General features: G+C 42.4%; 1 protein-coding gene across 17 annotated transcripts in view; it reads right to left on the reverse strand.

Annotated features, from left to right (window-relative positions):
* Positions 1-13,483, reverse strand: part of LIMCH1 (LIM and calponin homology domains 1) — a 356,706-nt gene that overhangs the window by 49,403 nt on the left and 293,820 nt on the right. For all 17 annotated transcript variants that reach the window (XM_053577488.1, XM_053577484.1, XM_053577482.1 and 14 more), the window contains 4 exons: positions 8,364-8,490; positions 6,221-6,378; positions 5,608-6,016; positions 1,854-2,063 (listed from right to left, as the gene is read on the reverse strand). In XM_053577488.1, the coding sequence (XP_053433463.1) occupies positions 1,854-2,063; positions 5,608-6,016; positions 6,221-6,378; positions 8,364-8,490 (904 nt within the window). The remainder of the gene's footprint in view (positions 1-1,853; positions 2,064-5,607; positions 6,017-6,220; positions 6,379-8,363; positions 8,491-13,483) is intronic.

Below are 13,483 nucleotides of genomic sequence, written 5' to 3' on the forward strand. Positions count from 1 at the left end.
CAATTTCAACAAGGAAGAAATATTCAAAAGGAAGAGGCTTCCAGACTTTTCCATGAATTGGGACCTGTACCCTGAGGCTGCCTAGGGTCAGGCGGGTTTCCAAGAAGAAAGTCTATGAACCTGTCTTGGGTCTAGCGTTCTCCTTGTGATACTGTGTACATTTCCGATGTAACACGACTTCTTTGAGATCACGCAATTTTGCTTTTCTTAAAACAAGATGCTTTTGGGGGGTACGTACCAATGTGAAATCTTTTTTTATAAAGGGAACTTAGGCAGTGCCCTTTATGAAATAAGGCAAAAGAGAAATAAGAACAGAGTTTCTAACTGTCCAAGAAAGGCAATTCCCCCCCCCCATGTCTGATTAATTTGGGAGGCTTCTAATTTAAACTTGAGAGCATAAGTAATGTTTACTCCTTAAGTTAAGTCCCACGGTGCTAGCAGAAGTCAATATTCTATCTTATGATAATCTCTAAGAACCCCTCCGAGGTGATAACATGTACACAAATGAAAAGTAAAATTCAAGTCCAATTTGAAAGACTCAGTTTCTGCCTGGATCATAAAACTCAGCCTCTGGAAAGCAGGAAAAATGGTGGGGAAAAGATTTTTGATCTAATGCCCATTTAAATCTCTTTCATAGAGCATTTGAGCGCTGTGAGGAAGAATTATCATCTCTCAACTCCTCTGAAAAAACATGATTTTATTCTCCCAAAGACAAATCCCAGAAGGAAAATGGTAATATCGAGCCTTCCGGGTGGGTTTTAGCTTATTGCAATATCCAGCCTTCCAGGTGGGTTTTAGCTTAACACAGTTACCTAATGCTCAGGCCTGGAGCATCTTCTTCTGGACCAAACCATTCTAGGTGCTGGGGGACAATTTTTTTTGACAGTTTTCTCCATCATTTAACTGTAACACAAATCCAAATGCTATAAAGTAAAACAGTAGAATCTTAGGTGAGGACAAGTAAGGTTGAACAGAGTTCAGCTTGCGCCCTGAAAGCTGGGCTCTGTTAAAGGTAAGCCAGTAAAAATAAGTTTTCTTTTTATCAAATTTTAATTTTTTAATTAATAAGAAAAAGACTGTTTTATGTATTTGGTCATAGATGAAAAGGCAGATTCTGATAGCGCCAGTTATTTTCAAATAGTATTAAGTCTAATAAGGTCCTGAACAAACAGGGAAAAAGATACTTCAAAGATTTATTTATTCTTCTGTAAGTCTGGACGCACATAATGTGAAGACAAGAAAAAGTAATTTCTTGTTCATAAATTAGACATGTGTTACCTTCTATTATACCCCACTGTTAGAGGCTGAGTTATGGCTCCCAATATTTGCACACTGAAGTCCTAATGTGACGGTCAGAATGTGACCTTATTTGGAAATTGGGTTGTTGTAGATGAATGAGTTCAGATGAGGTCATACTGGAGTGGGGTGGACCCCTTCTTCAGTATGACTAGTGTACTTCCTAAACATAAAAAGTGCCAACTTGCCCATAGACACAACACCATAGGAAAATTGAGGCAGGGATTGAGATACTACATCTATAACCAAGCCAAGTCGAGTTCGCCAGCAACCACCAGAGACTAGGAGAGAGGCCTGGAACAAATTCTCCCTCATTGCCAACGATGGATCAACTATGCCAACACCCTGATTTTAGACTTTTAGCCAGCAGTACAGGGAGACAATTAATTTCTGTTGTTTAAGCCACGCAGTCTGTGGTGCTTTGTTACAGCAGCTTTAGCAAACTCATACGTCATCATGGGAAGAAGGGATCACTACCACGACCTACGTCTTCTAAAAAACAGCTTTTTTCACCACGGAATTTTCCCAAGGATGAGAATGAAAAGTTCGGTTCTTACTGTCAGTCCTTGGGGAACAGAATTTGGCTTCTTGATGTTGATCTCGATGCTACTGTTGTCTCGTTTCAGTTCCACTGGGGACTCGTGCACCCGGGCCACACCCTCAAACATCTGGGACTTGGTCAGGGAGGGGGCAGGTGCCACCGCCAGCCACTCTCTCGCCTCCTCTCCATGAACTGTCTCTCCATTTATGCTGACTTTCCCATCTACCTATAAAAACAGAATAAACAAAAACCATGCTATACCCCAACCGAAGACTATGACAAAATAACACATTCAGAATCACCTTAAAGGATTATCACTTAATAATCATAGTCCAAGAAAAATAAGTCTCCAAATGTTTTGCTTTGTTCTAGGAATTAGTTCTTTCAACGCCATCCTTCAGAGCTTCTTTAAAATGTATTTGGCCATCTCAAGCCACTTTACTTTAGATTTACATTTCATGTACACCTTATTTATGCTGTGCTTTTATTTTAAAGTATAGTAAACAGATGCATTTTAAATACAAATACATTTCATTTAGGTTTCAGTATTTTTTCCTTTAAGTTTTGACTGCTATAATTTTGGCTTTTTTTTTTTCCAGCTAGCATATAAATTAAATGGAACTTACCTAAAATGAAGACTATTTCATAGGTTCTCCCATGGTGATAGGACAAGGGTACATTTTGAAGCTATCATGGAGGGCAAGGGACCTGATCCTACACTATGTTACAAGTACAATAAATTCCTAGTTTGGGTTAATTCTGCAACCTCTCTTTTTTTCCAGAGAAAAAGACGATGCACATTAAAATAGCCACGTTTTGCGCACACGTCTAGGGAAGGCAGAGCGTGAAAGGAGGACCAGAGAGGGTGGGGAGCCCGGCTTATCAAAAGGCATCTAGAATCTCTGTTTGAAGTTTGAGGCAAAATGCAAAGAGGTTATGAGAGGAAGCTGTGCAGTCAGACGACCCACAAATGAATCCTGGCTTAGCAGTCACAGAATCTTCAACACATTCCTTATCCTCTGTGCTCAAACAGAAAATTTCTTTTTTTTTTTTTTTCTTTTATAATCATAGGTAATTGTTTCCTTTATTTTATTTATTTTGCAGTTTTTGGCCAGGCTGGATTTGAACTCACCACCTCTGGTATATGGGGCCAGCGCCCTATTCCTTGAGCCACAGGTGCCACCCCACAAACAGAAAATTTCAAATGACATCTCTCTCATGTGCTGTTACAGAGATGCTGTGGATTAACATAGGCACAGGGTTTAGAACAGTGCCTGACGCCCATTACAGACTTCACTAATAGCCATTATTATTACCAGACCTTCTAAAATCTTCCAACAGAAACAACAGAAGGCCAGATATTAGTTACAGTTTATTTTTCTTAAGCCACCAGCTTTCTTACTTCATTTGTTACCCATCAAAATGAAATTTAAATCACAACTCGGCACACACTCATGAATAGAACTACAAGAGAAGTTTCCCAAAACAATATTTACCTTGATTGCGTGTGACGCACTATACCATTATTTTTATTGTATTCTATTCCACTTCATTTTTTTTTTTAAATGCTGATTCCAATCCACTAAACTGATTTTATAACCTAGTAACGGGTGGCAGCTTTCAGTTTTAAAACACTGTTTTATATTATCCAACTTGATCTTCCTTCATTCTTAATTCTGTTGTACTGGGAAAATGAATAAGCCTTTATTCCCTGCCCCACTTTGACCTTCAACAAGAAAACACACACACACACACACACTCTCACACACACAGGCATGTGTACCCCTTAGCTTCTGTTCTAGGATCAGGTGGTAACAACTGTCCTATTTGCATATTACTTTCAACCTTGGACCACAGCTGCCTGTCTACCCACTCAGTGATGGAGCCATAGGCTCAATAGGGTTGATAGGGTTGATTGCCATGAAGGCCTATGTTGAGTTAAGCAGACATCCACCAGCAAGTGGTTAAAACTCAATTCTAGCTGTAAGAGGATCTCTACCCAAGTTCCTCCATAGGTGCTTCCAGGATACTCTTTCTGAGGTCTCTACATCATCTTGCTAGGGACAGGGTTTTCTCAGAGCTAAAGTTTTGCCATAAAGTCATCTATACTAATTCTTCGGTTTAAATGATCACTTTGGGCTCAGTGCCCATAACTCAGTGATTACGGGGCCAGGCACATACACTGGTGCTGGCAGGTTCGAACCAAGCCCGGGCCTGCTAAACAATAATGACAACTACAACAACAACAACAACAAAAATAGCTGGGTATTGTGCTGGGTGCTTGTAACCCCAGCTACTTGGGAGGCTGAGGCAAGAGAATCACTTAAGCCCAAGAGTTGGAGGTTGCTGTGAGCTGTGACACCATGGCACTCTACCCAGGGCGACTAGTGAGACTTTGCCTCAAAATAAAAAAATAAAATAAAATAAAATGATCACTTTGCACTATTTACGTAGTGGAAGGGAAGTAGACATCTGATTATATGATCAGATGCCTTGAAGACCCAGTTAAATAAATGTATCCCTGTCTGGCCCACCTCAACATAAAATCTTCTTTCATGGAACCATCACAGAGCATTCATCATCATAAGCCCTAGGTGAAGGAAGGCTTCTCATATACCTAGGTGGACCTCGGAGCATGTACGGGCATGTGTGTACCTGTGTGTGCATGAGTCTGCATGATCAGTAGCTCATCTTCTCAGAAAAATTCATTTATTAATTCAATAAGCACATCCTGAGAGGCTAATTGTGTCCTGGGGACCTGCACCAGGCTCTCAGGATGAAGCTGTAAATAACAAAGACACGCCCTCTGCCCTTCAAGGGACACACATCTCACTTCAATCCAGATAAGACAGCCAGACACTTTTCTTTTGTTCTATCAAAGCCTAGGGCACAGATTTTCACAATACATTCTGAATTATTTAAGCAAAAGTCAGAAGGTATAGTTTGATTCCCTGTGAAATTCAAGAAGGAAGATACGTGGCTTCACAGTCATTATCTTCCGATCACAGTGATGAATTCCACCTCTGGCTTCCATCACTAGCTCCTGCCATGTGCAGGGACAAGGAGAATCGACTTTTCTTTGCAGCTAAAAAAACCTTAAGATAAACAATGAATACTTCCTCATGATATGGGGAAAATGCTGAAAAACGTGAGGAAGTAAAAAGATGTTTGGCTGTTGTATGTTTGTTGGTTCTGGAACGTTCTCTTACAGATTCATTGGTAAAACAATCCAGCTTCTTTCCATTTAAAAAGAAAAACCTGTCTCATCTGAGGATCAAATACAGCCCACGTTCTTTTGTGTTGCTCATATTTCTTTCAGTGGTAGCATCTTTCTGGATATGATGTTCATTTTTTCTGGAAAGAGAGGTAGCTGCATATACTTTTGTTTGAACCAAAAGCAACTAAAATTTTGTTTGGAGGAGTTTGCCAGATAGCTGGAAATACAAGGGTATTACTGAATTAGAGTTTGTTACCACTACTATAGAGAGACCACACCATTATATCAAACTAGAAAAGGGACCTTGCTCATGGGAGTGACTTGGCCTCCGTCTGATTGCAGTCCATCAGTATTAATAATAATAATTGAAGAGAACATCTATCCCTTGAGTATTTACCAACTAAGTCACTGGAGAAACCTAAACTTCACAATTATAAATGTTAACACATTTTGCTTTTGTTTGGTAAAAATAACCACATTTTCCTTAATCAGGATGCTTCCAACGGCTGCCTGGAGTTCAGTTTTAGTTCTATTCTTAAGGAACTTGTCCTACCTTAAAGGTCTTCAGAACCTCTTGAGAGTTTCGGGGCTGGGAATAAGGCTTGGGTGTCAGCATAGGCACTGCTTTGGGAGTGACAGTTTTGCTTGGAGACCCACTGCCTGCTGACGTGCTGGTATCCAGCACACCGGCAAGAGCAATGGTGGTTTCAACACTGGCAGTGAATTTGGGTGGAAGCAGTGACTGTTGCCGCAGGTATTTCATGGGGTTGGGATCGTTCGGGAAGGAGGTTAAGTTTGGCTCTGTTGAATGGCTTCTTTCCAGGATTTTTGGCATCTCCAAGCGTTCAAGAACAGCCTCACTGATGGTGAACCTCTCAATATACTGTTGCAGGATCCCCTCTGCCTCCTCCTGGGACCGAGCGTTCTTATACGCCTCATGCAACTCTCTCTCTCTCCGCTCTCTAAAGGATGGGGCATAAGACGGGGAAACAATAATAAAGTTAGCAGTCATGAAACTTGCAAAGACCTTGGTAGAAACTATGAGAAAGAGCTAGTCCAGGGAGTGTAAATATTGGTGCGAGAGCCTTCGTGATAGTCAACATTTTTTAGAAATAGCATATCCAGATAATATTGTACACCCAAAAACAGTAACAGAAAGAACTCACTTTTCTTGCACAATTTCTCTGTAGGTTTTGATGCTTTTCCTTCGTTCACGTGTCCCATCCTCTCCAGCCAGTAACTTCTCCATTTTTTTCCTTTCTTCCTCTTTCTTGATTAAGTCCTGAGAAACACTTCTTCTACGACTCTTCCAACGAGCCAGGTCCTGGGGCGGAGGAGGAAGAGAGATATACTATTCTTCTTCAAGCTTTCACATGATTCCATTTCTTCTCTTCAGATGGTAGTGAGCACTGACTATGGGCCTGGGCACTATACTGGCCTACACAATCCAGCATCAGTCTGGTTGGAGCAGAAATGCTTCAAAGGCAGGAAATGTTCATATATCATTTACACCAATAGCCTCCAGCCTTTTTGGCACCAGGGATTGGTTTCATGAAAGACAATTTTTCCACCAACTGGGGGGTGGAGGGAATGGTTTTGGGATGATTCAAGCACATTACATTTATTATGCACTTTATTTCTACTATTATAACATTGTAATATATTAATGACATAATCATGCAACTCACCATAATGCAGAATGGGTGGGAGCCCTGAGTTTATTTTCCTGCAACAGGACCGTCCCAGCACTAGCATCACCCCCACAGCTCCATCTCAGATGATCAGGCATTAGAGTCTCATAAGAAGGGTATAATCTAGATTCCTTGTATGCACGGTTTACAGTAGGGCTTGTGCTCCTATGAAAATCTAATGCCTCCCTGACAGGAGGTGGAGCTCAGGGGGGGAAGCCAGCAGCAGGGAGTGGCTGTAAATGCTGATGAAGCTGCTCCCTCCTGCTGTGTAGCCAGTTCCTAACAGGCCACACTAGGGACCTGGGGGTTGGGGACCACAGATCTACACTACATTTATTTAAATGTGGCAGTGTGAAATACGTAATCAGGTTTCATGTCAGTTGCCAAAGTTTAGAGAATTGCCTCAGAAGGTACTTGTGAGAAACTTCATCTCTTCCCATTTATGACCTCTGTACTGTAAATAGATTTGGTTTTTTTTTTTTGTGAATAGATTTGACAATAAAATGATAGAAATTAATTTACAAAGTTTCCTCAAGGGAGGAAGTAAAAGAAAAAAAATGGCTTCTGAGTCGTACAGATCTGATGCTTCTCTATGCATTAATTCATCTGATCTTCACAACATCTTCACCTCACATTCTACAGGTAGTTGTAGCCTGATGATGAAGCGTGAGAATCCTGGGGCCAGATAGATGGGACTGCAGCCTTGTGAAATAATATGAACACTCCCTTTTCTACACTTTGGATTCGCAGGCATGTTTCTTTTAGTCTCTCTGTGCCTCGGTTTTCTCATCTCTAAAATGGGACGATAATAGCACCTATTCTCACAAGCTCGCAGGCTTAAATGTGACAACAGACACCCGGTGCCAGGCACAGGGGAGGTGCGGGAATATATTGTAGACATAAATTTCACTGCGTTTTATCAACTTTGGAGAAGTCAACTTTTTTGAGTAGCGGGCGAGTCCAGATTGCAATAGCTACCTGAGAGTCCTCATGAGAATGAAAGGAGATGATCCCTCTCTCGCCTCTTGTCCCTCTTTTCAAGCTCTCCCCGTTTCAGCTTTTTGCTCCCGGCACCCAACCCCAAAGCCCTCAGCAGCCTTTTTAGCCCTCCTTCCCTGGTTTGACTCTGGCTCCCACCACCCGACGCGCTAGCTGTGTAAGGTCAGGCAGGTGACTTAACTGTGCTGGGACTCATTTGTGGAATCAAGGACGGTAAGAGTCGTTGGCTCTTTGAGAATTAAATGAATGATCGCATGCAACGCACGTAGGCAGTGCCCGGCACTGGTACTTTCCGTCTTGCCATCATTACTGTGCAATCACCACCATCAATTTCAAGTACGTACTCTGAGAACACAGCGCCGCCTCCGTTCCTCTCCCCACCCAGCCGCCTGCCTCCGCTTGGGGGCAAACTCCTGGCAGCGGCCTTGCTGATGACACTCGGCCTGTCATCACTCGGCACCCTGCACGCCGCTGCTACCCTTCCCTTCAGCCTCACCTTCACCGCGTCCCTGCTAGAAACCCCCTAGGGCCCCCTTCCCCTGCCTGGGCGTTCAAGTCCAAGTCTACCCAACCCAGCCAGGTATTCCGCGGCCCGCGCGCGGCCTGGGCCGGAACTCACGTCTTGCCATTTGTCGTCCTCTTCCCTCAGCTGGCTATTTATCAGCTGCAGCTGCTCCTGCCGGGCCCTGCTGTGCGGCTGCACCGCGGCCTCCTCCTCACCCCGCATGTCGAACATACTGGCGCTCCTGCGTGGGGAGAGAGCAGACGGCGAGAGGAGCCGGCTGGGCGCCGCGCTGCCGCGTGGGGGCGCTGCGGCGCCGGGAACGCTGCCCCCTGCCCAGCGCTGAGACCCGCGCGGACCCGGCGGGCGGAGGGCGCGCGGGCCCCCGCCTCCTCCCGTGGCCGCAGCAGCCAAAGGTGGCTGGCTTTGTCTTCAGTGATGTCACTGAACCGGGTCCACACCATTGTATAGGTAAGCGCCCAGACCTAGAAAAGGGCATCTGAAGCCCTGGCTGCTCTCATTTGGAGATGTGTAAAAATAAAGGCATATAATGAAGAGAACGAAAAGGTAAACCGTGGGGGAGAACGTGTGGGCGAAGAGGGCAGTGTTCCGCGGAGTGCAACTTGACTACGGTAAATGCTGCTTTGTGTAAAGAGCTGGCTGCAACGCCTCCTACCTGCATGGAGGCAGTTTCTCCATTTTCAGACAAATACACAGTGTTAAAAGTATAAGACACCCACTTCTTCATATTTTATTTTCTAAATTTTGCATGCATCCAGCAACTAGGCGTTGGTGATGTCTATGTTTGATGTGGTTGTTTATTTCCTGTAAAACTATCTGTAATTGATAGTGTATTTGATGGCATCTTGGAATCAAGAAAATAAGGTATTTTATTATATGTACAGTAAGAGGGACCAATACAATATATAAATCAGTAGATACTTTGTGTCCTAATATGTTGACAATCATTTAGCTTTATTTTTGTCAGGATACCTCTGACTTCAGTTTTTTAAAAGGAAAAAAGGACAAGAAAGGCAATTTAACGAAAGAAACCTTCAGGCTGTGCATATATTAATAATTAAGATATCCTTCAGGAGCTTATTAAATGCTGGGCAAGATCACAGGGCCAAATTTTCTGTGATACTCCCATAGACCTTTGTCACAGCTAAAACTGAAGCAGCAAGATGCAACAGAAATAGAAACCAAGGAAAAATTTTCCTTTTTTTTTTTTTCCTTTTAAAGCAAGACTAGCTGTGGGACCACATGGGTTATAGAGTGCAAAAATCAAGACATGGAGGGTTCTTTAAAACTCACTGTTAACTGCTAGGAACAGAAGGCAGGGAGAGGCCATTTTTGAAGCCAGCTTAACACAAAGACAAGGAAAAGCCATGCACTTAGATACCAAGTAATTCCAGACACTGTCAGTGATGTCCAAAATCATTACTCCTCTGGCCAGTTACCCCAATGAACAGTGGCAGCATTGCAGGGTGCCAGGGGTTCCTTAGCAGGAAGGAGGGGTGTCCTCCTTAAAGCTTTGGCTGCCCACGTTCATTGCAATCCACTCAAAAAGAACCTGTGTGGAGGAATGGGTCCCTCTTCCCTCCCTCCATGTGTTAGACAATTTGAGTCTGACCAAAGAGAACTAAAACCGAAGACTGTACTTGTAATCTGTCTTCCCGAAGAATATTCTAATGATCTGACTAAAGAGGACTCTGATCTGAGGCTTCTGTTAGTGTGACGTGAACAAGCCCCTGTGGGAAGCTGCCTCACGCACATTCAGTGGGTAGCGTTCAGCTATACCTTCTAGAAAAATAAACTCTAGTCCTTAAAAGGGGACAGGGCTATGACTTTTCATCTATTGTAGACTACTTACTAATGTTGTTTAAGAAAGATGGAGGAATTTGTTAAGGAGAAAAGTGTAACCCACGTTTTTTAAACTTCATGGATCAAAATTCACTTAAGTAGGTAGAGATAGAGAGCAAAATTCATCCCATTCCTCCTCTCATAGTAAAAAAAAAAAAAAAGTCTAATCCAGTAATTTTATCTTTTAAGGTTATTTACAATCTTTGCTAAGATCTTAGAAGACATAAACCTCTCTGACCTGCAGCCCCCTTATAATAACATTAAATAGTTGGTAAACTGTAGGAAGGAAAAAGAGGTCCCTTCCTTCCACTTTGCTATCTACTAATATAATTTCTAAAGGGCAAAGTTTTGATGTAGGCTATAGTGAAGGCCCTAGAGCCAGGTCTTCTGGGAGCCAAGGAAGAAAATAACAGCCTTCTCCAGGATTTGGGGTTTGGTTAGCTTGCCCAATGAGTGTGAGAAAATGGGAGCGGGCCTTCAGAATTATCTTCTGCTGTCCTGCCATGAAACTCTTCCTACCTCAGTACAAATGTTGTCAAAAGCTTGCTAGTTAAACAAAAAGAAGAAACTTATTTGCTCTTTCATATACCAGGAAGTATAGGTTGAGCATTTAATTTTAAAATCCCAAATCCAAAATCTCCCAAATCCCAAACTTTTTGAGCCCCAGCACAACCCCACAAGTGAGGAGTTCCACAGCTGACCTCATGTTCTGGATTGTGGTCTAAATGTAGTCAAAATTTTGTTTTATGCACAAAAGTATTAAACATATTTCATAAAATTACCTTAGGCAATGCATATAAGGTATATATGAAACATAAATTTCATGTTTAGATTTAGGTCTTATCCCCAAAATATCTCATTATATCTATGCAAATATTCCAAAATTCAAAAAAAAAATGGAAATCGGAATCACATCTCCTCCTAAGCATTTCATATAAAGGATACTCAATCTGTAGTCTATTTTCCCAAGGTATTTTTGTTTTTAAAGAAATATCAAACTGCCCCCAAAAATAAATAACAAAAAGTGCACGTCATATCTTTATGCTGTTTTAGAGGAAAAAAAAAAAAAGAAAAAGATTTGAGAAAGTTGGGAATTGATAATACTAGATACGAAATGGGCTGAGTCACCCTTGGAAAATGTTCCCTAGTTTAGAGATTGAACTTGGCCTCCCAAATGAAGAAGTGTGTATCTGGGGTTGGGGGAGGGTGGGGAATGCTGGAGAAACTCAGCTCCCGGAATATTAATGTGACTTGGCCTAACCTTGTGCTGCTCAGCACCTTACACCTGTGCCCCTGGGCTGTTGAGACAAGGGCCCCTAGCTTGCAGAACTCAGGAGTCTCTCTTGGTTGTGGTTTGGCAATTTTGAGGGCCAAGATCAAATTACCCCAAGGGGAGCCTAGAAATGGTTTATGGGCCAAGTGTTAGCCAGGGAAATTCAGAATGAAATGGTAGATGGTTCCCCCAAAGCACAGACTTATTTGCAGGGACAGTGTTGGGAGAGAAGGGGCGTGTAAGAGAGGAAAAGGGCAAGGAGATGAAATTAAATCTACGGAAACATTCTTGGCTGGCCAGGAGGTGGAAATTTCTCCGCTTGCCTGTGTGGTAGGTCTGCCCCTGACCTATATATTCTCCTTAACGGGCACATCTTTTTTTGATTGGGTTTTATTTTAAGAATGTGTCCATTATTAAAAAATACAGCCTGTGCCAATAATTGCCCCTAAAGACTTTGGAAAAGGGAGAGATTAAGGGAAGAAACTAAAAATAGTATAAATGTCTATTTCAAAAGTAAACTCCCAACAAGAATTTTTTATTTTGTTCCTCACATGGTCCCATATAAATTGTGTCTACTCTAAGCAGGAAATTCGGGACTTTGGATAGTCTCAGACAAGAGCTCTGGAAAAGAACCTCCTTTTACTCCTTTTGGTCCACGGGGCTGCTTTTAGTAAACTCAGAAAAGGAGAGAAGAAATTTCTCATCCTTGCCACCCTTAAAAAAAATCATTAAGTTTTCCTGTGGGTGAGGTTTGTGTTAGGTGCAGGCAAAATTGACAAGCTTTTTAATTCAGTTTCCTTTCTTTCACCTTTTAGGGTTTCCTGGAGATCTATTTTAGGCAAATTGCACAACAGCTCTGCATTGATGAAGAATAAATCCATCCTATCAAAATGTTTTTGCTCGCCAGGTTAAGGCAGTGTTGTGCCTATCAATCTTACAAAATCCTCCTTTGAGTGAATGTTAAATATTGCCATTGCAGGTTTTAAAAGTAATAACCAGGGCTCAATTTCACAGACTACTTAATTCTGCAGTCAGGCTCAGGCTGACTTTGGTTTTGAGACATGAATAGTCTGTTATGCAGGCCTGGGAAACTTGGCTTTGGAGTCTGACCACAGAGGGCTTAGGGACCAAACTAAGCTGACATCTTGAACCCAAACGTGGAAAACGCACCATTTGAAAACACTTAATTTTTTGTCTAATCTCTTTGTCTTTGGTGGAAATGATACTTGTGTGTGCTACACCCTTATTTAAATTTCTCACTCTCTGACTTGAAACTGTGGCTCAGGCAAGGAGGCAGAAAGCATGCTGTTGATTACGCCTCCTCCCGTGAGGCCACAAAATGCTTCTCAGAGAGGAGAGACGGTGGCCTTGAAGGACTACCAGTGTTGGAATTAGATCTTAATCATGTTTCTCTGAACACAAATTACTCAAACCCGAGCATTCTGCAAAGACAATTTTTGCCTTCTGTATCCATTTCTGAGTGATCTGTATATGGGAAATCCAGTTTTGAAAGAGTTAATGTAGTCCCAAGCGGGAAAGTGTGGATTCTTCTCAAATTCGGACAGCAAGTCCAGGATAAGGAAGGCATCTCCTGGAGGAGGGCAATCGAGAGGCAGGGAGAGGAAGCCCAAGGCATGTCTTACATCCTTGACCTCTTGCTATGCCATGAAACTTGAGCGAAGCCCCCATGCCTTGGAACTGGAGTGAAACCCCAATGTTTTGGTCTTAAGCATCCGACAGTTTACACGACTCCAACCTGGGAGGAACTTGGGTTTCTGAATCTATAATTAGTGGTTTAGAATTTATTTTCTTAGTGACTATGGGAATGACTACTCCATTGTTAACTCTAAGCCCGATCATATCAAGAATTAAACGCAAAACTCAGAAGACCCTTTTAGTAATTCTGTGGTTCAGAAAGAGTACCAATGCCCAGACCATAACAAGAACAACCACTTTAACATGCCCAGTCTATGAAAAGCAAATGTTAAGTTTCAAGCAGCAGCTGCATGTTAGAATCATGTGTAAGTTGCTGTTTCATTCATCTTTCCTGCACAGAACATCTGTTCTGCATTCCACCTTCAAGGGCTTTGCTGCACAAGTC

This window comes from Nycticebus coucang, chromosome 23 (assembly GCF_027406575.1).
Source record: "Nycticebus coucang isolate mNycCou1 chromosome 23, mNycCou1.pri, whole genome shotgun sequence".
Lineage (NCBI taxonomy): Eukaryota > Metazoa > Chordata > Mammalia > Primates > Lorisidae > Nycticebus > Nycticebus coucang.